This window comes from Onychomys torridus, chromosome 7 (assembly GCF_903995425.1).
Source record: "Onychomys torridus chromosome 7, mOncTor1.1, whole genome shotgun sequence".
NCBI lineage: Eukaryota > Metazoa > Chordata > Mammalia > Rodentia > Cricetidae > Onychomys > Onychomys torridus.
The window spans coordinates 95,950,697-95,972,156 of NC_050449.1; the positions used below are offsets into that span (position 1 = coordinate 95,950,697).

General features: G+C 50.6%; 1 protein-coding gene across 2 annotated transcripts in view; it reads left to right on the plus strand.

Moving 5' to 3' along the window:
* The window catches only part of Rab6b (RAB6B, member RAS oncogene family), a 60,199-nt gene that overhangs the window by 21,787 nt on the left and 16,952 nt on the right, over window positions 1-21,460 (plus strand). For both annotated transcript variants that reach the window (XM_036192350.1, XM_036192351.1), the window contains exon 2: window positions 7,381-7,439. In XM_036192350.1, coding sequence (XP_036048243.1) covers window positions 7,381-7,439 — 59 coding nt within the window. The remainder of the gene's footprint in view (window positions 1-7,380; window positions 7,440-21,460) is intronic.

The window sequence follows — 21,460 nt, forward strand, 5'->3', positions numbered from 1 at the left end:
TGCCAGCAAAGCATCACATTATATGCTGTAACTCTCTAGAACTGTGATTCGTCAGTTATGCCTCAGTGAACCTGGGGGTGGAGAAAGAAAGCAAGCTGGAGAACAAAAGGAAACCAAAGATGAGCATACACTCTGTGGGTGGGAAGGTGCCAGAGCTCTCCCTCTGGGCAGCCAGGGGCTGAGCACCTTTAGAGGGGTCTCACCTAGCCCATCCCTGTGGGCAGCTCTTCCCTCTATTTATCTTTCTACTGAAGGAGGAGCCACTGGAGAAGAAGCGGGAACACAGCCAAGAGTGTTTGTGTAGAAAGGGAAACTGAGGCCGGGCCTCCCAGTGCACTGTCTCACCACCATGCGAAGCTCTAGAAACAGGCCCGGGGCTTTGATGACGGTGTCTGGAGGACTGAGCACCCTGCATACCTGAGGGTCTCTGGAGGAAGGGAGCGTGCTTGTCTGTAGTATTAGGCTTCTCGGGGACAAGGAGCCTTATTTTGGCCCTTCTGTTTTCTGCCCTTACCCTTTCTACATGGTTGAAGTGGGGGTTTCTTCTTTATTTTATAGCATTTTACTTTTAATTTATTGTTGTTGTTGTTGTTGTTACTGTTGTTTATTATTACTGTTGTTATTACTATTGTTATTATTTCTGTTGTTGTTGAAATTATGTGTATGTGCCCAAGGAGACCAAAGACATCAGATCCCCCTGGAGCTGGAACTGGAGGTATGGGTAGCTGTGAGCCACCAGACATGGGTGCTGGGGACTGAACTCTAGGCATCTAGAGGAACAGTAAGTGCTCTTAACCACAGAGCCATCTCTCCAGCCCCTGAGCTGTGGACTTTTATGTTACCAAGATTTCTTTGGCTTCCCGATCTTGGGGGCTACAGTGGTTCCAAGGTCTACAGCCAACCCAGGCCAGATAGGAGGCCAGAACTCCCTTCTGTCTCCCAGGATCTCCATTTTTCCAGCAAGTGTCAAGAGTGGTAATGAAATGGCACTGTACGGCTGAGTCAGGACAGGCTTCCAGGGACACTGGGCTTGGATAGAGGAGCTGGGTCTGTGGAGGGCTGTGAGGAAGGAACACTCAGTAAGGAGGCCAGAGGGTCCGGCACGGTCAGCCTCCTGGCTGGTACAGAAGGGCCTGAGCCACACCGGCCTGCCCTCAGCTTCCCTCTTTCTGCCCTCCATCTCCCTGTTCCATCTTCACTGGCCCCTGAGTGAGGCCTAGGAAGCTGAGCATCCTCTGGCAGAGGGAATTAACACGCTTAATTAAAGTGTCCAATGAAGAGCTTTGCATATTTCTTAATTACCGTCTGAGTCTGTGGGGGAAAGGTTTGAAAATGGGATTTTTTTCACCTGTTTCCTCATTTAGCTTTCAGTGAGCCAGCCAGGCCCTGAGGGCTCAGGTGGGTGCCATCAAAGGCGCTTTGAGCACGGGGTGGCAGAGTGGGGTATGAAGGGGGAGCCTGGCCCTAGGCATGTTTTTCTTTCACAGTCAGAGAGGGCTGGATTTTCTGTTTCTTTTCACACGGAGCAAAAGGAAACATGACTCAAACAAAGGTAGCTGCTGTCTTCCTCTGCTCCTCTCCTCCTCACAGGGTCTAGGTGCTACGCACACCACAACCAGGCCAGTGAGAGAGGACCCGGGGTGCAGAGGTTGCAAGGGATGGTGGCGGCATCTTTGAAGATGCTATGAAACAGTGACACGGGTGGCTTGTCCTGACAGTTTCAGGCCCTGGGCTCAGCCCCTCTGTAGGCCCTTGCCAGCATCCCCACAGCATTTCCCATCTGTGTCCTGAAACCTGAGTGGTTGGGACAGCTGAGTGGGCTGGTCCCACTCTAGGACTAGGTGGCTTGAGATGGAAGGACACAGATTTGAACTTTCAGCCCCTCGGGCCACCTTCCCAGAGCTGCAGATCTGCTTTGATGAGAGCTGTAGATGGGTGCAGAGACCTAGTGCCTGGCATTGGGCCCCTTCTCCTAAAAACACCCAAGAGCTGAGAGGCAGACAGTCCACCTTGGCTGTAACCATGCGTTATATGCTACTGCCACCCAGGACACGAGCCCCTTCGGGACCATCAGTCGGACTAGAGTGAATGCATCTCTGTCCAAGAGTGCTGCAGAGCAGTTAGGGGCAGTGACTTGAGCTGGAGCTGCGAGCAGGCTGCAGGCCAAGGCTCTCCGTAGTGGTTACAGCTCCTGCGAGGCCTTGCAGACCCCCCATCAAGTCTGCAGGTGATTTCTTGTGCTCTGTCTCACTTCCTGGCCCTAACAGCCATCTCTTTGCCTACATTCACACTCTGTGGAGATGAGGAGGAGAAGTGTCCTTCACAGAGGGAGGCTATCTCTTCAGCTCTCGTCCTGTGACCCAGACCCAAGCCACACCCAGCGTCCTCACGGTACTGACTCTCAGGCATGGTACTGATGGGATAAGATGGGTGAATGACTTTGTGATGGATAAGCCCATCAATCAGCCCGCAGATCTTCATTTTCGCCCCTCCCCACCCACCCAGGTACCACCTCCCTCCCAAGAGCATGCTAGGACTCCCCCAGCAGGGGCTCATCCCAGCCACCTCCCTCAAGTCTGGCATTTCAAGTACTCATGGCAGGGCTTAGCTCCGCATGGCCAGGGCTGCTCTAGGGTAGTCTGCCTTCTCACAATTTGGTGCCCAGATTGAACCTAGCAGAGTCAGCACTCAGTAGAGGCTCACTGAATGCAGAAACTTCTCTGTGTTCTAGAAGCTACTTAGAAACCACCAAAATGTACAGAAATCTGCCAAACTGGAACTTGTGCTGAGTCACTGGGGCCCACAGACTGGGAGACCAGTGGAGTGCATGGACCCGGAGGAGACAGGCAGGCAGGCAGACGCTGGTAGCAGGCTACCAAGGGACAGTGTTCCGTCTGGTGGTATTGCCGTGGTGTGTGGGACTGAGTCCCACACAGCCTGTGGTCCAGCAGCTCGGCATGGAGTTCAAAGAAAATAGTTATTTCATGGAAAATGGGCATAGATCCATTGTTCATGAGACTGAATGATTGCTTTTTATTTATTTACTTTCTGGAAACAGGGCCTACGTGTGTGCCCTGATCTGATCATTATGAGGAAAGTTTTTACAGTGACTACCTGGTCTCTCCTTGTTTGTTGGAATCCAAAGAATGACTCCATCATCTGCTGGTTACAAAGCCAGGTGACTGGAGACATCCTGGGCCCTCTCTCTGGGGTCCTGTCAGCTGTGTGATCTGGGGTCTTGTCACCTCCTCTGTTCTTACACCCCTGTTGCCCCTGCATCGTTCTGGGTGGTCTGTCTCTCACCAGACTTCTGCTCCGCCTCCACGGTGGCTTCTGTAGCCAGTCTCCAAGAGCAGTATGAGTGCTTTTGAAAGCTCAGAACTGACTAAGTATCTCATGCCCTGTATCAAACCACCCAAAACTCAGCTGCCCAACCAAAGGAAGATATGTACCTGCCTCTCAGGTTCATAATTGCAGCAGGTTACAGCACGTTTGCTTTGGTTCTGAGCAGGCAGCCTTGAAAGCAGCCTGGAGGCTGAGGCAAGATTTCTCGGATTGAGAAAGCTTGTGTACGCACAGGTCACCTGGGATAGGGGATGTCTCCGTTTCTTGTCACACGAACACACCAGAGTGATCTCGCCCAGGTGGGATGGCATGGGCTCTTATGAAATCTGACAGCCCAGCCCTAAGGCAGGAGCACACTTGAGGCAGGCGAGCTGCCCTTTCTTGCCTGGTGTCGGGAGTCACTCAGCACCATTTCTGTCATCAGAGTAGGACCCTCCAGACTGAGCCCCTGAATGAGCATCCGGCTTGCATTGTGAGAGCATTGGAAAGGGGGCCACTCTGGGAGCCTGTGGTGGGAATGTTGAACTACCATCATTGTGCACATCCACACCCCTTGAGCTGAGGTCTCTTCTGGAGCACCCACTGCCTTGGAAGCTGCCAGCCTAGCCTTTCCATCTGCCCCTTGTAAGCCCTCCACAGCTGGCCCCAAAAGTGAGGTTTGGTTTCAGTCAACCCTGCAGCCTCACAGAGCTTCTGGGAACAGTGTTTTTCTTCACCTCTCTCTTCATATACTGTGTCTGGCTCCATTATCTGTAAGGCAGTGTTAAGATTGAGGGGCCTCCGCATAACACCCCGTGATAACCTGGTCTTCTCCTCTCCTTTCCTAACAGACATCTCCCCTGCACCCCACCCCCGCCCGGCCTCTGCCTTTGCTCACACTGTGTCCGCTGCCTGGGGTCCTGCTGCCCACCCCACCAGCATTCCTGATTGCAGACCCCAGGATCTGTTGCTTGCCAGACCATCGCTCCATGAAGGGGCTCTGAGGAGTAGCTGAGGCAGAGGAGCTGGTGGCAGACCTGTGCTCCCATCCCAGCTCCACTGCCTGTCCACGTTGTGACCTTGAGCATCTTAATGCAGAGGATGGAAGTGAGGATTCCTGAGGCCACCCTAGGACAGTGCCAAATCCCCTGTGTGGCTTAAGTAGTGGCCCAGGGAGCATGGGGGTTTCCTCCTTCCTTCGAGGATCCTGGTCAGTGCCCAGGCATGATCTTTCTCGCCTTCATTTGGGTGAAAGAAGAAAAATGCAGCTCCCTCTCTAATCACGGGGGACTGCACATCCATGAGATGACAGGAGTGTTGCCGAGCCCTGAGCCGAGGGTAAAAAGAGCTCTGTGATGGTTCCGCTGCTTGTTTCTAATAAAGCCCTGCCCTGCCTTGCTGCAGTGTGTCTGTGAGCCATTGTTAGCAGTGTGGCAGGGTGACCTTGAGGATGGGGCAGGGTGGGAGGCGGCTCTCTCTGAAGGGTTCCTGCAGGGATTAAAGGCAGCCAGTGCTCCTGCCCCTCCTCCCCCTGCCTGTCCTGGTGCATGCTGAGCACTGCCACCCTCTCTCAGCCCTCGCTTCTGCCATGACCCACAGTAGAGTGCCTCATCGGGTCTATTTCCAGATCCTGGCGTCCGTGATCTACCCAGGGCTGTGGTAGAGGGCAAGAAAGGGACAGGGATGGGGCTTCTGCCCTTCAGGGTTAGATGACCTTGGCAGAGAACACCCCAAGCATGAGCCTTGGAGCTCTTTCATTTGATGCCATGGTGGGGACCAGTGTGGGTGGACAGAGGGGATGTCTTGTAATTAGCTCTGCTCAGGCCTCCTGGAGGTTCCTGGAGACAGCCATGGAGGACAGCTTTTCCCTGCAATTCCTGATGTCTGGTAGCATTGTCTTGCTTTGTGTCCCGAGCAGGGTAGTCCAGTCCCCTGAAGACTGTTAAGCCCAGAGACCTCAGAAGCCAGGGTCAGGACAGAGACCCTGCAGTCCCACACTTGGCCAAGGGTGGGGCTTGAGACAAAACAAAGTGATCTGAAATAAGAGACGAAACAAATGCTCTAAAGAGCATGATGGCCTGGGAAAGGGTAGGAAGGTGTCCCGGGCCAGTCAGGAACTGTCTCCAAGTAGAGGAGCTGGAAAATGGTTGGGAGTCCCCCAGACATCTATACTTCTGACCAACTATCTCTAAATCTAGGGGGTCCCCAGTGCCCCTCAGGTTCAACAGACCCTCAGGAAAGCACTCCTTAAGATTGCAGTTGCGGGGACGAGGGACAGTGGAGAGAGGGCTCAGTTGGTAGCTTACCATGCAATCATGAAAACCTGGGTTTGGCTCCCCACGTTACAGATGTGATGCTGCACATCTGTAATCACAGTCCTGGGGAGGCAGAGACCTGCAGATCCCTGAAGCTAGCCAACCTCACCAGTTGGTGAGCTCTAGGAGCATCCCGGATGCAGAATGGCTGGGCCCTTCTCCCCACAGAATCACAGCCTGCACACGCTCAAGGCACATCTGTGTGTTCACAACCCAGGAGGCTCCTCCACAGGGCGTGGGTGCCTAGAGTTCTTCCTGGGATTTCATGACGTAGACAGAGCTGGTTGAATGTTTGTTACCCCCTAAAATTCCAATCCAAGCATATCGTGCACTTACCCCAAGACAAGGAGGAATCCGTTTCTTCATTATCCGACCTTAGTGCTGGTGGGTTTGTTTTTTCCCTTGTTGTATGCCCTTCTGGAAAGTGCCTCAGCTATCTCAGGTGGCCTGACGCCTCCTGCTCTCCAGCACTTCCCGTGTGCCTTTCACTCTTATTACCTTCCTTACTTCTTCTTACATCCTCTGCCGACTTTGATATGTTAGCATGAGGTCCAGAGGAGGGGGAACTACCTCAGGAAACACAGCTGAACAGTGCCTCCGTAGGATTTGACCTCACCTGGGTCAGACTTGGGTCTTTTGGCTGTAGCCCAGACCTAGTCTGTCAGAGGCTCCTGGTCAGGAGACTGCCTCTCTTTGGCCAGGGTTGGCTGTCAGGAATGTTACATGTCTGTAGATTCAGACCCGGCATCGAGCCTGTCCATGGCTCATTGGGTTGTCCTGCCCTGCCCAGGCAGCGACTAGCCACACCACAAGTCCCAGTCTGGGAATGGCCTGCTTGCTGAACATGGAGAGGGCAGAATGGAGAGAGCTTGTGGCCTTAGGCACCTTTACCTTCCTTGTCAGGAACAGTTGTCTCCTGCAGCTCCATCCTGAACTTCCCAGGACTGCGGCAGAGTCCTGGTGGGCCAGAGGAGAGAAGGGTTCCGTGTAGTGACCCGACAAATGTCCCTTTATCCTCCCAGATGGCTAGAAGTCCCACAGTTGGCATTCCTGTCACTGCCATGTCCCAGGGGACCTGCTCGGGGTTGTATCAGGAGCCAAACCCTGGAATTAGCGCCATTTATGAGTCTCCCAAGAGACTTTCGGCCTCTTAACCATACTAGCAGTTTTCAGTTGGGGACGTTTCTGCCCCATGTAGGGTGCATCCAGACCTTGGAGTAAGCCTGCAGTCGTCACAGTATCTGGGAATCCTCTTGTCACTTACGCAGTGGGATTCAGGAATGCTAAAGGCCCGGGGTTGGGCTGGACAGTCAAGCCCACTCTGTGGGGAAGAGGATTGCCCTGGAGAGACACTAAGAAAGGATTGCTGCCTTCCCCTGCCCCTTTCTTGCCAATGCTTAAGCTGAATAAATGGGAACTGAAGGGAGTCCCCTGTGAGCAGATGCCCTTTGGTGAGGTGGTGTGGCCTGGCGAACACAGAGAGCTATAAGAAGAGCATCTATTGGCATCACATTTCAGCTGGCACCTGGGGTCAGGGCAGACCTGGACTTGGGTGGTAGGAATTGGGGAAGGGGTAGGCCTCCTCCGTGGTAGCTGGCATCTGACCAGAGTGTCTCTGGAGCTTCCCTGGTGTAGATCCTCAGTGCCTTGACTTGGGTCTTCTTCCTGGGGTTCTTGTAAGCCACTGGCCATCAGTCTCATCTCCTTTCATCTGAACATCTCTCTCCTTTTTGCCTTGCAGTCGGGAAGACGTCTCTGATCACGAGGTTCATGTACGACAGCTTTGACAACACATACCAGGTGAGACCCCCACGTCCTCCCCAGTTTCTCATCCATGCCTGTGGCACCTGTCTGGAGACCACTGCCAGCCTGTCTCCAGGGATGGCCGAGATGGGAGTGGGACAACCCCACGTTTCTGAAGTGTCTTTTTGCTTTGAAGGAATGTCTTCCCTGAGTACTGGGCCTCTGCAGGAAACGTTCTCAGAACCTAGATGTTGAAAAGGAGACATTTGTATTTTTCAGGGAGAAATCCCAAAGCCAGAGAGGGGATCTTTAGCTGTTCACAGTCAGGTTGGAACCATTACAACGTTTGGTTATGTCGGGAGGCATGCAGAAGAGGATGAGCTGAAACACAGGAGTAGTTGAGGAGGGCGCACCTCAGGAGTGGTCATGTTCTCTTCGCTGGAGTGTACATATACATAACCCAGAGCACATGCACAGAGTCCCTCACACACCCATGCATTTACATTCACATTCCCTGGATGTCACACCCTCAGCCCCTATGGCCATTGCTGAAGCACATCCTGCCACAGAGAGTCATGGGTGGTGAGTTTATCCTGGCCTGTGTGGTCAGGAGACTGGACATAATGACTTCTATTGATCTTGATTTTGGAATGGTGGTCTGGCATCAGCCACAGACCTGTTATACTTTAGATGACCTCAAATCAAAATCCAGGGATCGGGGGCAGAGACATATCTGGTTTTGGTGGTGGTGGTGGTGGTGGTGTATTGTACAAGTGAATTTTCCTCATAATTCAAGCTTTTTGCCAAAGTTGTAAAACAGGCATTTCAACTATTCTGATATATTTTAAAAGTACTGGTTTTTCCTCAGGGTATAGACAGTTCTCCAATTCATTTCTCTGAGCTGGGGGTTCTCTGAGATACTGGTTCCCAGACATGTTAGTAGGTATTACTTGAAAAAGGGACGATGGGGTTTCAAGGGGTTCTTCAGGTAGGGGACTGCTCTCAGCAAGACTTCTGGGGCTCTTTTTCTCAGTGTGGGGCTTCAGCCTGCCGAAAGCAAATGCAGTGTGTTTGAACGAGGAATCCCTTGTCATCACATTCTCAAGGACGAGTATTTATAGATCCGCTGGGGCAGCTGTTCCAAGATGTCGCTCACCATGGAACAGCACACCATGCTTGCAGTTCTGTGTCTGCCTGTCCGTCTCTCATTACCCTGGACCAGTCATCCTTGTCTTGGATGCCCTCAGAGGGCCCCCTTTCTGTCACTCTCAAGTCCCTACTCACTCTGCAGTGGCTGAACCGAAATCCTGTATCATGTGGAATCCAGAAGGATTGTCTACGGGGAAGGTCAGGAGACTCTGGGTGCTTCATAGTGGTGTCCATGGTGCTGTGCACGGCTTTAGGACATCAGTGGTGGCCCTCCTGTTGCGTCCTCCCCAAAGCCAGGACTTTGTATCACTTTGTCTTACTGTGGCCGGTCCTGCCAGTAAGGGGAATTCTTCTATCACTGTAGAGCAGAGGTGCCAGCACTAAGGGACCCCTCCTAAAGTCTCACTCTGTGCTGTGTGGGCACCCACATGCTTGTGTGTGTGCCTGTGCACATGCTCATGTCTTAGTTTTAATCTGACTTGTCCCCTTTAGTTTTTTGAGACAGACTCATGGAGCTCTAGCTGGCCTTAAATCTGTTGGATAGCTAAGGATGACCGTGACCTTCGGATCTCTCTGCCTACACCACACCTGGCTACTACTTGATTTTAAAATAGTAATCATCTTCCTGTTTTCTGTTGACATCACACTGGAAAACACAGTGAGGTTCTTAGCAGCAGTGGACAAGTCACCTTTGAAATTTGACTGACCTCCCCTTCCCGGTGTCTCTCTCACCGCCTGGCACTTGTCACTCAGTTCAGCCTCTACTTGCTGCTCCCTGTGTGGTCCTGTCACTGTCCCCTCTCCACTCTGAAAATTACTCTAGTGCCTGAAGCTTGGGGCAGATGTTTGCCCTCAGCACAGAGGCCCTGCACCTCCGTCAGCTCCTCATGACCCTTCGCCCGTAACATGTTGTCCTTAAGGCTAGTTGGGCCCCCCAAATCTAGGGCGGCTACTTTGCCCTTCTGGTTTTCACCAGGGTTTTGGGATAGGCCAAGCCCAGGATCTTCTTGGAGCCATCTCTGTGCCAGGCCTGGCCACAGATGGTGTCACAGATGCCTACTGGCACAGTAGTAGCTACTTGCCTCAGTTCATTGGTGGCCTCAGACTGAGAGCCCCCCAGGTCCACTGTCATGGTGAGTCAAGAGAGACCAAAGGGTAGACATCGCTCTCCCCAGGCATGGCAGAGTTGTCTGACTTGGTTTGTTATAGCCTCAGGTAGAAGTCTTTTCCAAAAGACTTAGAGCAGTAATTAGGTGGAGAGTCCACACACACACACACACACACACACACACACACACACACACACACAAATGAACCCCCTGGAGATGGAGGAGGATAGACTCTTTGTTTTTCTTAGCAGAGCAGCAGAGGTGTGTGGGAGTGGACACAGTCTCCACCGGCTCTACAGGATGAAATTTACCTCTTCTCACGTTGTCCCACTGCACAGTGGCCATGCTGGTTATCCTTCCACCAGTGTCCTGTCTGTCCAGCAGCCAGGACAGCATGGCAGGGTCTAGATCCACTCAGACAGTTCCCAGTGCTCCCTCTCTTCTCCCCATGTCTCCAGGCCCCATACTCTCCACCCATTCTCTCATTCTGACAAAAGATGTCTGTGTGGTGTCGTCCATGGTCTGTGGAAAGGCGGCAGAAGGAAGCAGTAAGGACATAGAGCAGGCTAGGGAGAGCAGGGGTCCGTCCTCAGGACTAGCCAGTTCCACCTTGGTCTGGGGCTCAGCAGGCATGAGGCCCTGAAGGGCCACCATGAGGCTCTGAGTATGGGAGGCTGGGGTCCTCTTCTGGACCTCTCAGAAGGTTCTGTCTGCCTATGGGCCTTGGTGAGATGCCACTTGGCCAGCCCTGGGGACCTTTGAGGAGCACGATTTTTTCCTATATTTACCTGGCAGTCACAGACACACACGCACGCGCGCGCGCGCGCGCACACACACACACACACACACACACACACACACACACACACACGCATGCACTGTCTTTCTCCCTTGACACATCTACTCTGCAGTCTCTCACCACCTACTGAATCACCCTACAGAAATCACTTCACTTGTACAAGTGAAAAACCATGTCTCAGCCAGAGGAGAATTGTGTTTGTGATGATTCCTTCCTGTAAAATCCCAACTAAGAGGTTACCTTCAAATTCTACGGTAGTGAAAAATCTGGACATAGCCTGAAATAAGAATTGGCTCTTGGTGTGCCTCCCCCACCTGCCCAACACGCACACCCGGGAAACCCCTGTAGGCCCTGGGAAGGTCAGCTGTGAAAGAATCCTGATAGGAGGTATGGTCCTCCGGAGGCAACTGCTGGCCGAGGTTAGAGAATCAGTGCTTTGTGGGGCCTCTCCAAGGCTCTCTTTCCTGTCTGCATATTAGGCAACTATCTGGGGGTGGGGGGGTGGGGATGGGGAGGAGTTCAGGCCTTAGCATTAAAAAAAAAAAAAAAAAAAAAAGAGCTGAAGGTGATGGAGATGAACCTAAGGCTGGGAGCCAGTGGCCCCTTCTGGAATTCACACAGTGATACAAGTCAGAAAAGAACAGATCTAAAGAGTTGCCTCTGGGAGAGGCCCACATGCTGAAGGGTTGCTCTCCGAGGCCACACTGCTAGGATGGGAGAGTGGTTCGAAGGAGTCTGAAGGGGGTTCCTAGGAAGCTCTGGCCTTTCCTGTCGGCTCGGGGCTCCTGAGATGCTCTTGCCTGCAGCCGACCCTCCAGCCATGCCAGTCTGTTCTGCCCTAAGGCTTCCCACACTCACTTCTTGGGGCTGCCATAACAAATGATCACAAACTGGGTAGCTTCAAACAATGGGAGTGTGTATCCTCTCCTCACCTTCCTGGGGGCCTGAGGGTGACACAAATACAAGGGGGCCATGCTCCGTTTAGAGGCACGAGGGGAGCACGCCCTTGCCAGCTTCCGGTGGCCCCAGATGCTCTTTGTTGTAGGTCTGCAAGATTTTCATCTGGTCCCTCTTTACAGGATCTGAGATGTGGCTGATGGGTCGGTGTGGATTCACCTCTGGGGCCCTTGAGGTGGGGTCAGTGCACCTCTGTTCTCTGGGGCAAGCCCCTAGCCACCAGGTGGTCACCTGGTGCCCCACAGCCTGGGAGTCTATTCCTGTTTCCTTGTGTGTGCTCTAGCTGTGAACACACACACACACACACACACACACACACACACACACACACACACGTGCATGGACGCACATGTTCATGAAGCATCCACACACGCAATGCTTGATCCTGGGTTCAAGAAGCATCCACACACGCAATGCTTGATCCTGGCACCTCATCCTTTCTTGACTACTTGTGCATGCACTCATTCCTCCCGCCAGAGTGACTGCATCAAATCCTGCTCATCCCTCACTCACTCCATCTTTCCTCCAGGAAGCCTTCCCGCCCACTCCAGCAGCCACCCATGCCCGGCTTGTCTGGACCACACACCCAAGGGACCCCACCACTAACACACAACTCCTTCACAGGCTCAGCCACTAATGCAGGTGGGGGAGGGTGAATGGGCAAGGACTTGGATGACAGCAGGGATATTTCTCATGATGTGAGCACCATGATGGGGTAGCAAGCTGCTTTCTGTATTAGTATTCTCTAAAGGAACAGAACCAATAAAATATATTCACATATAGAATTACAAATTGGATGGCCATTCTTCATACAGAATAAAGTAACCACCAGAAAAGGACAGATTGTGATTCTGAAAGGCTGGGTGCCTTCCCTGTGACCTTGGGAGCCACCATCACCTCCTCCAGGGTACTCCTTGAAGGGCTGGCCATGCTGGCAATGGCAGGCAATGATCCCAAAGGCTGTAGGATCCTCCCCACAAAGCACCGCCTCTGGGGTCTGAATCTTTAAGTTTACCAGGCTCATTTGCATGGTAATTTGCATGACTTTACCCAGATACTTTTCTCTGCTGGTTGGTTGTGCAGACAGAGAACAGCAGAGTCATTGTCAAGGGCTTGTCATGCCCAGCTGCTTCCTGCCATTTACGGATGCTTCTCTCCAGCCCTGGGTTCAGGCCTGGCCAAGGCTAAAAGAAGACACACATACTTGCCTTTTCATTCTCTTCCCCAGAAGAAATGCTGGAGTCAATTTATGCAAATTACCATGCAGATTTCCTCCGTAGACTTTATTGCTGTATCTTGTCAGAATGTGGATGCAAAATTATATTTCATAATAAATGCACAGCGCCAAGAAGATTTCAACAAGTGCCGTAGGGAACATCTTCTTGCTCGGAGATCAGCTGTACCAGTGGAAGTTCTGTCTAGAGGAATGTATGCAACGCACCATCGTTTGAACCCCTGTTGATACTGTTTAATACCACACTCAGAGGAAGGCAAACGGTAGGGAGGAACTCTGTGCTTCTTAATATTCCTTGCATGTATAAAATAAAGCGGCTGCCATTTTTCACAGGCAGAGCTGCTTGCAAGCGCAAAGGAATAAATTAGCATTGCCAGGTTGGGGGTGGGTGGGCACGTAGCGCAACAGAGTACACTGCAGTCTCCTTCAGAGGAGACATCATGCAATACAGGCAGGTAGGCACAGCCTTGCAAGGGGCTCATGGGGCTTCTAGGCTGGCAGGAGATTTTCCAAGCACAAGCCTGTTGTTTGTGTGTCTTGGTATCCCATCCCCCATGGAGCAGCTACCATCAGAAATTATTTGTTCCATGCCTCACAAGATAAAACAAAGAACAGAACTGCTGCTTTGACCGTGACTCCTTGGCACAGTGGAAGAGGGCTGTTACTCTCAGACCCACCTTCTGAAGCTCGGCCTCTGCTGAAGCCCTGGGAACACCAGATCTTTGGGGCGTTGATAAAGATTAGGAGCACAAAGGTTCCTAAGGGGGAGGGAGGTGCAGTAGATGAAGAAAAACCCAGTTCCTGTTTCTCCAGTGCAGGACTTAGCAGAGCCTTTAATGTACCACTAGAGGCTGGCTTATCGTTGACCTTCATCCCGAGCGTAGACTCTGAGGGTCATATCACATACCCAGACAGACACTTTAGCTCGACTGGTAGAGTCTAGCATGTAGAGTTAGAAGCAGGAGGGTAAGTTCAAAGCCATCCCTAGCAACATAGTCGATCAAAGGCCAGCTTGGGGCCTGGGAATACAATACAGCCTATCTCAGTACAAACAAACAAACAAAAACAAATAAACACAGATAACATCAAAGAAAATCATACTGGTGCCTACTGGACACCTGACTGATGGCATGGTGGCTCCTCTGGGGCTAGCCGGGGCCTGTCCTGAGTGACACTGACAGACACACCCTGAGTATGCTTCCTTTCCAGAAAGCCTGTGAGGGTTCCTCACCACCTTGGACTCAGGCCAGTGCTGGGGCTCTGTGTGTATCGGGGATCCAGACTTTACCTTTAGAGCAGAAGCCTTGACCCCCTTCTCACTCATACCAGTATAATACACCCTTTCATGCCTTTGTACAAATAAAGTGTGAACTTGTGTGTGTCCCCATTACCATGCTTCCCATACACACACACGCACACATACACATCCATCAATACACAACTCTCCTGTGTGACCTGTGCTGACCCTTGAGAGGGAGCTGGTCAAAAGGAGTCACCAAGGATGCCAAGGCCTTTCTGAATAGTTATTTGTTCTTTTTATCGGGTGTCTCCTTCCTCTAACGTCCACCTAAAGTGGGAGCTTCCTTTACAAGTAGAATGCAGATGCAAAGGAGAAAAGACTAGCTCCATGAGTGGAGGGCACTGGGCTGAGAGCGGCAGAACCACTACCTGGGGCTCAACATTGGATCCTAGTTCTCAGCTAGCCGCAGGGAAAGGAAACTCTGCCTGGTTCTTGTAGATAATGTGCTCAGATGTTGCTGTCGCTTGAACAAGCCCACCTCCCCACAGGCTGTGTTTGAATGCTTAGTCTCTAGCAGGTCAGGATGTTTTGGAACGCTGTAAGGCCTTTAGGAGGTGGGTCCTGGTGGAGGAAGTGGGTGTCTGTGGGGAAGGCAGCATGTAGTGCATTATGGTTACGGCCTGGCTTCAGTTCCAGCTTGAGTTCTGCTTCCTTGTCCACCATGGTGTGAGCAAACAGCTTCACACTCCCACCTACCATGAGGAGGAGCTGGTGTCACCACCAGACGGATTGTAGCCCCTGAACAGCCAAAAATAGAACCCTTCTCCCTGAAGTTCTTTCTTTCAGATATTCTGCCTCAGCAACAGAAAAGTCGCTAATATAGAGGGTTTCCTCGGGCCAGGCTACAGAGATGTATTTGACGTGACTTGGCAGGCAAAGTGGTTGGTAGTAGTGTGAACAGCAAGGTGGAGACTCACATGGCAATCTGTGCAGCTCACAGACCTCTAAAGTGTACTGCCTACCTCCTTGCCTCACTTGCTGCTACCATGTGGACAAACATCTGCAGTCCTTGGCCTCTGCGATCTGAGTTGACACAGGTCAGAACCTGTAGGGCATGCTGAATAGCAATTAAACAGAACTCTCAGTCAGAGCCCAGGAGCCCCAGGAGCTCTGCTTGCTATGGCCTGGTCGTCCCTGCTCATCCCCTCTGAGAATGCCGATCAGTCTGGATTTAGCCTCATGGCTCCCCACTTAGGCAACACACATGAGCGACACCCGTGTAGGGTCTGTTTTCACTAGTTCTTGTGGTGTGGTTGGGGCTACCCTTTCTGGAGTCTGCTCCAAAGGAGTCAGCCTGTATCAGCTATTTTTCCATAGACATTACCACACACCCAACAGAAACAGCCTAGTGTAGAAAGTATTGATTTGGGCACGTGTGGTTGCAGAGATGTTAGTAGATCACGGTGATGAGCACATGACAAAGCAAAGCAGTTGACATCCTGGTGGAAGTTCATATCACAACATCCTGCCCAAGCATGTGGGACCAAACAACCGTGGACTGAAAAAGTCACCCCATTCTTGAGTTCTTGTCTCTGTCAGGTATCCAAGAATATACACTATTCAAGTCAACAAAGTTAACCATTACACAGCCCACGAGGTCTCCTTTATGGCCTCGCCCAAAGCCTGTGTGACAGCCCTTGTCACCCTGCTGACTCACTCTGAGACTTTGGGAAAGTCACTTCAAGTCTCTGGACCTCTGGTTTGTCATGTGATAAATGAAGATGTTGTTCCCACATATACAAGCCGCTGCACTTGTCAAGACCTTGCCTCAGCCACACAGCCTCTGTGTGTCTCTCAGCATCCACCCAGTCCAGCATGTCCTCAGTATCATCCACACGGGTTCCTCCCTCTGGAGTCGTCTCTCTCCCCTTGCCTACCTTCCAGGCTTGCACTACAAATTTCTGTGTGTCTTCCTTGCATTTGTCCCATCTGCCAACCAGAATGACCTTTCTAGAGCTCTGGCTATTAGGAAGTCCTTCTGAATTTCCACTTCACCGGGTCCTCTCCTCATGTCCCCTGTACCAGCCACTGGTCCAACCATTTTCCATTTTCTGAAGAAAGTATGTGGCTTCATACTTCAGGGTGCTCTCATCTACAACACTGGAGCACGAATCCTAATTGCTCTTTTAATAAAAACCTGGAGCCAGATATTGGGGTAAATGCTGAAAGATCAGAGAGACAAAGGAACAAGCCACTAGAAAAACTTCTCACCACTACTGAATTCTCAGGCCAAGTGGAAGTGAGATCCTATCTCCACGAATCCTCAGATTGAATGCCTCTGAGTCCTCAGCCGAAAGGGCCTCCAATTCCTGTCGCCTCACACTTTATATGCCTTTCTCCACCCAGCCATTTCACATCCTATCTCAACCTTCCTCGTGCTGGGATTAATGGTATGTGTGCTTCCCAAATACTGGAGTTACAGGTGTGTGCCACCACTGCCAGGCTGTTTCTCTCCTAAACTGAGTCAATCTCATGTAGCCCAGGGTGGCCTTGAACTCACAGAGATCCAGACGGATCTCTTCCTCCAGAGTGCTAGGATTAAAGGTGTGTGCCACCACTGCCTGACCTCTGTGTTTAATCTAGTGGCTGGCTCTGTCTGCTGATCTTCAGGCAAATTTTATTAGAATACAACAGAATATCACCACACAACACTGTCCTGCCTCACCCTCGTAGTGACCCTCTCCTGTGTCCTTAGCTTTTCCAGAGGAGTCTCAGTTCCTGCTAACATCATTTCCTCTCTGTCTGAGCAACTTCTTTCTAACATAGACTCTTTGTTCCCATTTATTTAAAAATGTTTTTAGTTTAATGTGGGTTCCCAGGATCAAACCGAAGTGGTCAGGTTTGATGGCGGGCACCTTTACCTACCGAGCCATCTTGCTGGCCCAAATCTGTGTCTTCGTTATGAGAGTAAGTTTTTTTTCTGTGTTTGGACATGATAATATTGACCCCTTTAGAATATTCCCTCCTACTTTCAGCGTCTAAATTAACCCAGAATAGATCTCATTTGTTTCTCTTTCTCGTGTATGCTTACATTCTCCTCTCACCCATGACTGCTCACTTGGGACTGTGTCCTGCACATTGTGCTTGTGACCGTGGATTCTGTCTCCAGCTTTGAGCAATGCTGTTTTCTTTAACAGTTGTGTGGACCCCGAGTCTCAGCTCTGTCCCGTGCTGGGCAGCAGCCACAACAGTCTCTTCCGATTTTTGTTTGTTTTGTTTTCTTTCCCGCCTTGGACAGGTTGCTGGGGTCTTCTCAGCTCATCTGATGTTGGGCACCGTTTCTGTGCAGACTTGAGAGTCCCCTCTCTTTGGCTTTCTCGTGTCTGGGGTTTTCTGTACTTCTCATCAGCTGCGGTACTATGCATTCTGTCCTCTTATTTTTCGACCAGTTTGACTGTGGGTTCCTGAGCCACCCCTTGGCTGCCCGCCATTGGGTGAGACGTCATGAAACAATAGGAAACATGCAGTGTTCCCCTCTAAGTGAGTGTTCACTCACTCCGGTTTCTACCCGCACTTCTGGTGCCTTCACTCACCTGTTTGTTCTAGTTGGTCCACAGTTAATAATAGTAATCATCCAGAGGCTTAGACAAACTCGTATGATGATAACCAGAATTCCCCTTACTCCCTCCAAGATGCTTCTCCCCGAACCTCCCATCCTCCACTATTCCCCATCCTCTGCCTACTGAAAAGGTGATGTGCACTAAGTAAGGGCTTGCATAATTCACTCTGCATTTCCATAAGACACCAAGCAAGTGGGTCCACTGCTCCCTGCTTCATCTCCATTGCTGTGACAGTTCCTGTGCGTTTATCTTCCTCTTCTCCACAAAGTCAAAAGCTCCTCGGGGGCAGGGACAGGGATTTTTATAACACACAGTAGGCACTCAAGTGAAGGGGCTTGATTGTTAATTATTACACCATCTGCCACCAAAAAAAAAAGCTGCCCAGGGAAGACCATGACCACCTTCTCTAAAAATATGGCCTTCTTGGTAGAGACAGGCTCCAGCTGGCAGTGGTGTGGGGCCAGCTACTGTGACTTGTGTCTGGGAAATAGATGGTGCCCAGAAGCTAGAATCGTTCTGGTCATGGAGACCCAGCCAAGACTCTCTTGTAAGCCCTTTCCCTTCTGTCCTTTGAAGGCTCACTTTATTTATTTCTACTAAAATGCAAATGAACTCCCTCTTAAGTGGGCTCTGATGAGCTCTTACGGCTAATGATTACCACTCTCTGACAGTAGGGAGCCAGATACGATGTGATGCCAGGGATTTGCAGTGACAGCTTCAGAAGCGGACTTCGAGAAGCAGAAGGAGTACAGCTCAATAGCCCATAGCAGGGACTTGGATGGCAGGGAGATGTGGATTCAGATCCCCCAGCTCTGCTACCCAGACTATGTGAGCCTGGTTCTGAGTGAGCCTGCCCCCTGTGCATAACACCTCATCCTCTAGCATTGTTCCCCTCTCCCTCAAGCCTTGTCATCAACCTGTGACCCCTGGAGAACACAGCCTCCTCAGACCCGGATCACAGCACGGAGCAGTTACTTGTGCATGTCACCAAGCAAGTAAATGATCTGAGAACTCATCTATGGTTCTGATTCCCAGACTGACACCAGAGCTTGCACTTGTGTCTACCTGAGTGGACTCAGGGATCCCAGTGTTCAAGAAGCTCCTGGGGTGATTCTAAAGCCCACGATCAGCAGGCTACATACTCAGAATCGCCACATCATTGACCAGTGGCAGAGATGAGTCAGTCTGAGACCTTTCCTGTTTGGTAGCAGAGGAAGTATTGAATAGTCTCTGGGCTAGCCTGAGAGTTCAGAATGTGATTTGCAGAGGAGAAGCATCTCAAATTCTAAAGAAATACTTTCGGGGGGTGGGGGAGAACAGCGTCAGGAAAAAGACATGGGAGGGACCTGCAAGCTGACTTGGTGGGTAAAGGTGCCTTCTGCCCAAGCCTGACAACTTGAGTTCCACCCCCAGACACATGGTGGCAGGAGAGAACCCACTCCTGTAAATTGCCCTCTGACCTCCACAAAAGAGCCGTGGCGTGCATGGATGCACAAATACATCCAAATTAAATGCACAGTAATGTGGGAATTGCAAACAACATCGTTCCCTGGTATAAAGTCAAGCTGAGGAAGTATAAAGCCAACGGTGGGCCCCGAACAGTCAACCACACGTGTTTAGACTGTTTCCTAGGAGCATCAGGGAGGAATGGAGTCAGGTTTTTTGTTTTGTATAGTTTTGTGTTTTAAGATTTATTTTTCTTTCTTTCATGTGTATGAGTGTTTTGCCTGCATATATGAAAGTGTACCACGTATGTGAAGTGCTGGTGGAACTGTGAAGAGCTATGAGCTGCCATGTGGGCTCTAGGAATGAAACGTGGGTCCATTGCAAAAGCAGCCAGTGTTCTTACCTGCTGGGCCACCTCTCCACACCCCTAAGGTTGTTGGTTTTAAACCCAGAAAAATAACCTTGCCTGCTGCATAAAGATGCCTTCCAGGACCAGTGTTGAGGACAGGGAAGTCAGGCCAGGTGCCTGGAGGTTACTCACAGGAGAGGTTCAGTCTGAAGTGGGGAGGGGAGGGTGGGGGTAGGAATGTGATCTGCTGTCTCTGCCTTTCCTCATTTCTGTCTTGATTGTTAGAATGTCTGCAGTTTGGTTGAAACCCATCTCTACATCTATTTTTTCCCTTTTCTTTTTAAGCATGCCTATTTGTATCATCTGGGAGTCTATTTCTATTGAGGGTTTTTTTTTCCCTCTTGATTATGATTCAAATTCCTTCTTTATGCCAGGTAGTGGTGGCGCATGCCTTTAATCCCAGCACTCGGGAGGCAGAGGCAGGTGGATCTCTGTGAGTTCGTGGCCAGCCTGGTCTACAGAGTGAGATCCAAGACAGGCACCAAAACTACAGAGTTTCTCTGTCTCAGAAAAAAAAAAAAAAAAAAAAAAAAAAAAAAAAAAAAAAAAAAAAAAAAAAAAACACACTTTACATAGCTGCTCTTTTTTATTGAGTGGACACAATGACTTAAATGCAGGTTCCACTGAGTTCTCTTGCTTTCCCAGAGACTGTAACCCGTCCACTATCCACCAGTTTGTGACCACTCTTAAGTGCTTGCCAATGGTTTCTTGAATTTACAGACTAGTCTGATACAACCTGCTCAGCTATTAACTAAAGCAAAACCTTAGATGTGAGTTGAGGGGAAACGATGGCTCAGTTACCCCCAAGAAATGACACCTGTGCCTTGTACCGACATGCGCAGATGTGACTTCTTCTCACAGCTGTCTGTGCAGTTGATGAGTGGCCAGGTTGGGTGGGGAATCACACTCGTTTTTTCCGTATCTTTTTGCCATCAAATTACTCGACAGGAACAACTTACAGAAAGAAAGATTTATTTTGGTTCATGGTTCCAGAAGAATTCAGTCCTTCACGGACAGGGAAGGCCTGGCAGATTTGCAGCAGTGGGAACATGTGTGAGCATGTGTGAGTATGTGGTGGGGGCTCCTCACATCCCAGCAGACCATGAAACATAGAGCAAGGCTAGAACCAGGTACAAACTGGTGTCCGTGCTAAACACCCACCCTACGCTTCCTGTTTCCACCAGCCAGGTCCTACTCCCCAAAGGTTCTGAACCCTCCCCAGATAGTTCCACCAGCTGGCAAACAAATACTCAAAACCTAAGCCTGTGAGAGACACTTTAGATTCGAACTATAACACTCCGTCCTGGTTGACAGAGGCCATGGCCATCTTGTAATACACAGATGTATTTATTCCAACTTCAAGAAACCATGTAGTCTCAACATTGATCAGAAGTCAAAGTCTAAAGTCTCTACTGAGACTCAAAATAGCCTCTTTGCTGTGACCTGTAAAGTAAGAGGAATGTATTCAGGATTGAACCAAAGCAGGACAAACACCCAGCAGGGAAAACATTAAATCTTACAGCTCCATATCCAGAATCTGGGGCACATTGTTTGGTCTCACTCACCAGCGTTCCTTAAGAACCTAGGGGCAAGACCCCCAAAATCTTGCCTTCTGCACACCTGGAAAATAGTACCTGGTGGATAATTCCAAAGTCTGCTGCCAGTGAGGACCATTTAGATCATGGCTGCATCAGCCAGAGTCCCTGAGCAGCTGAACCCAGAACCGAGAAAATCATTTCTGTAGGTGTCCCTTTTCCATCAGAACACCCTGGTGACTCTTCAAAATTCAGTCTCCTTTGAAGGAAAGTATTTTAAGCGAGTCTTCAGTTTATACCCTGGAACCTTCAGAGGGTGGGGACTTCTCAGGTCACCTGTTCTGTTGTCCCAGTGTCATCATATACGAAGCTTCTCACGGGTGCTCATGACTTGAGCAGCAGAGGCCTGCCTTGCCCACACTTCTCTTATGCACAGCTTTAGACATCCTCACCTTTCTTTCAGGGTCAGATCCCACATTTTAAAAACTCTTCTCTGCATTTTGCTCCTGATTCTCACTATAAACCTAGCTAAAAGTAGCCAGCGAGAATCGTACCACAGGCTGAGTGCTAAGTTGTCTTG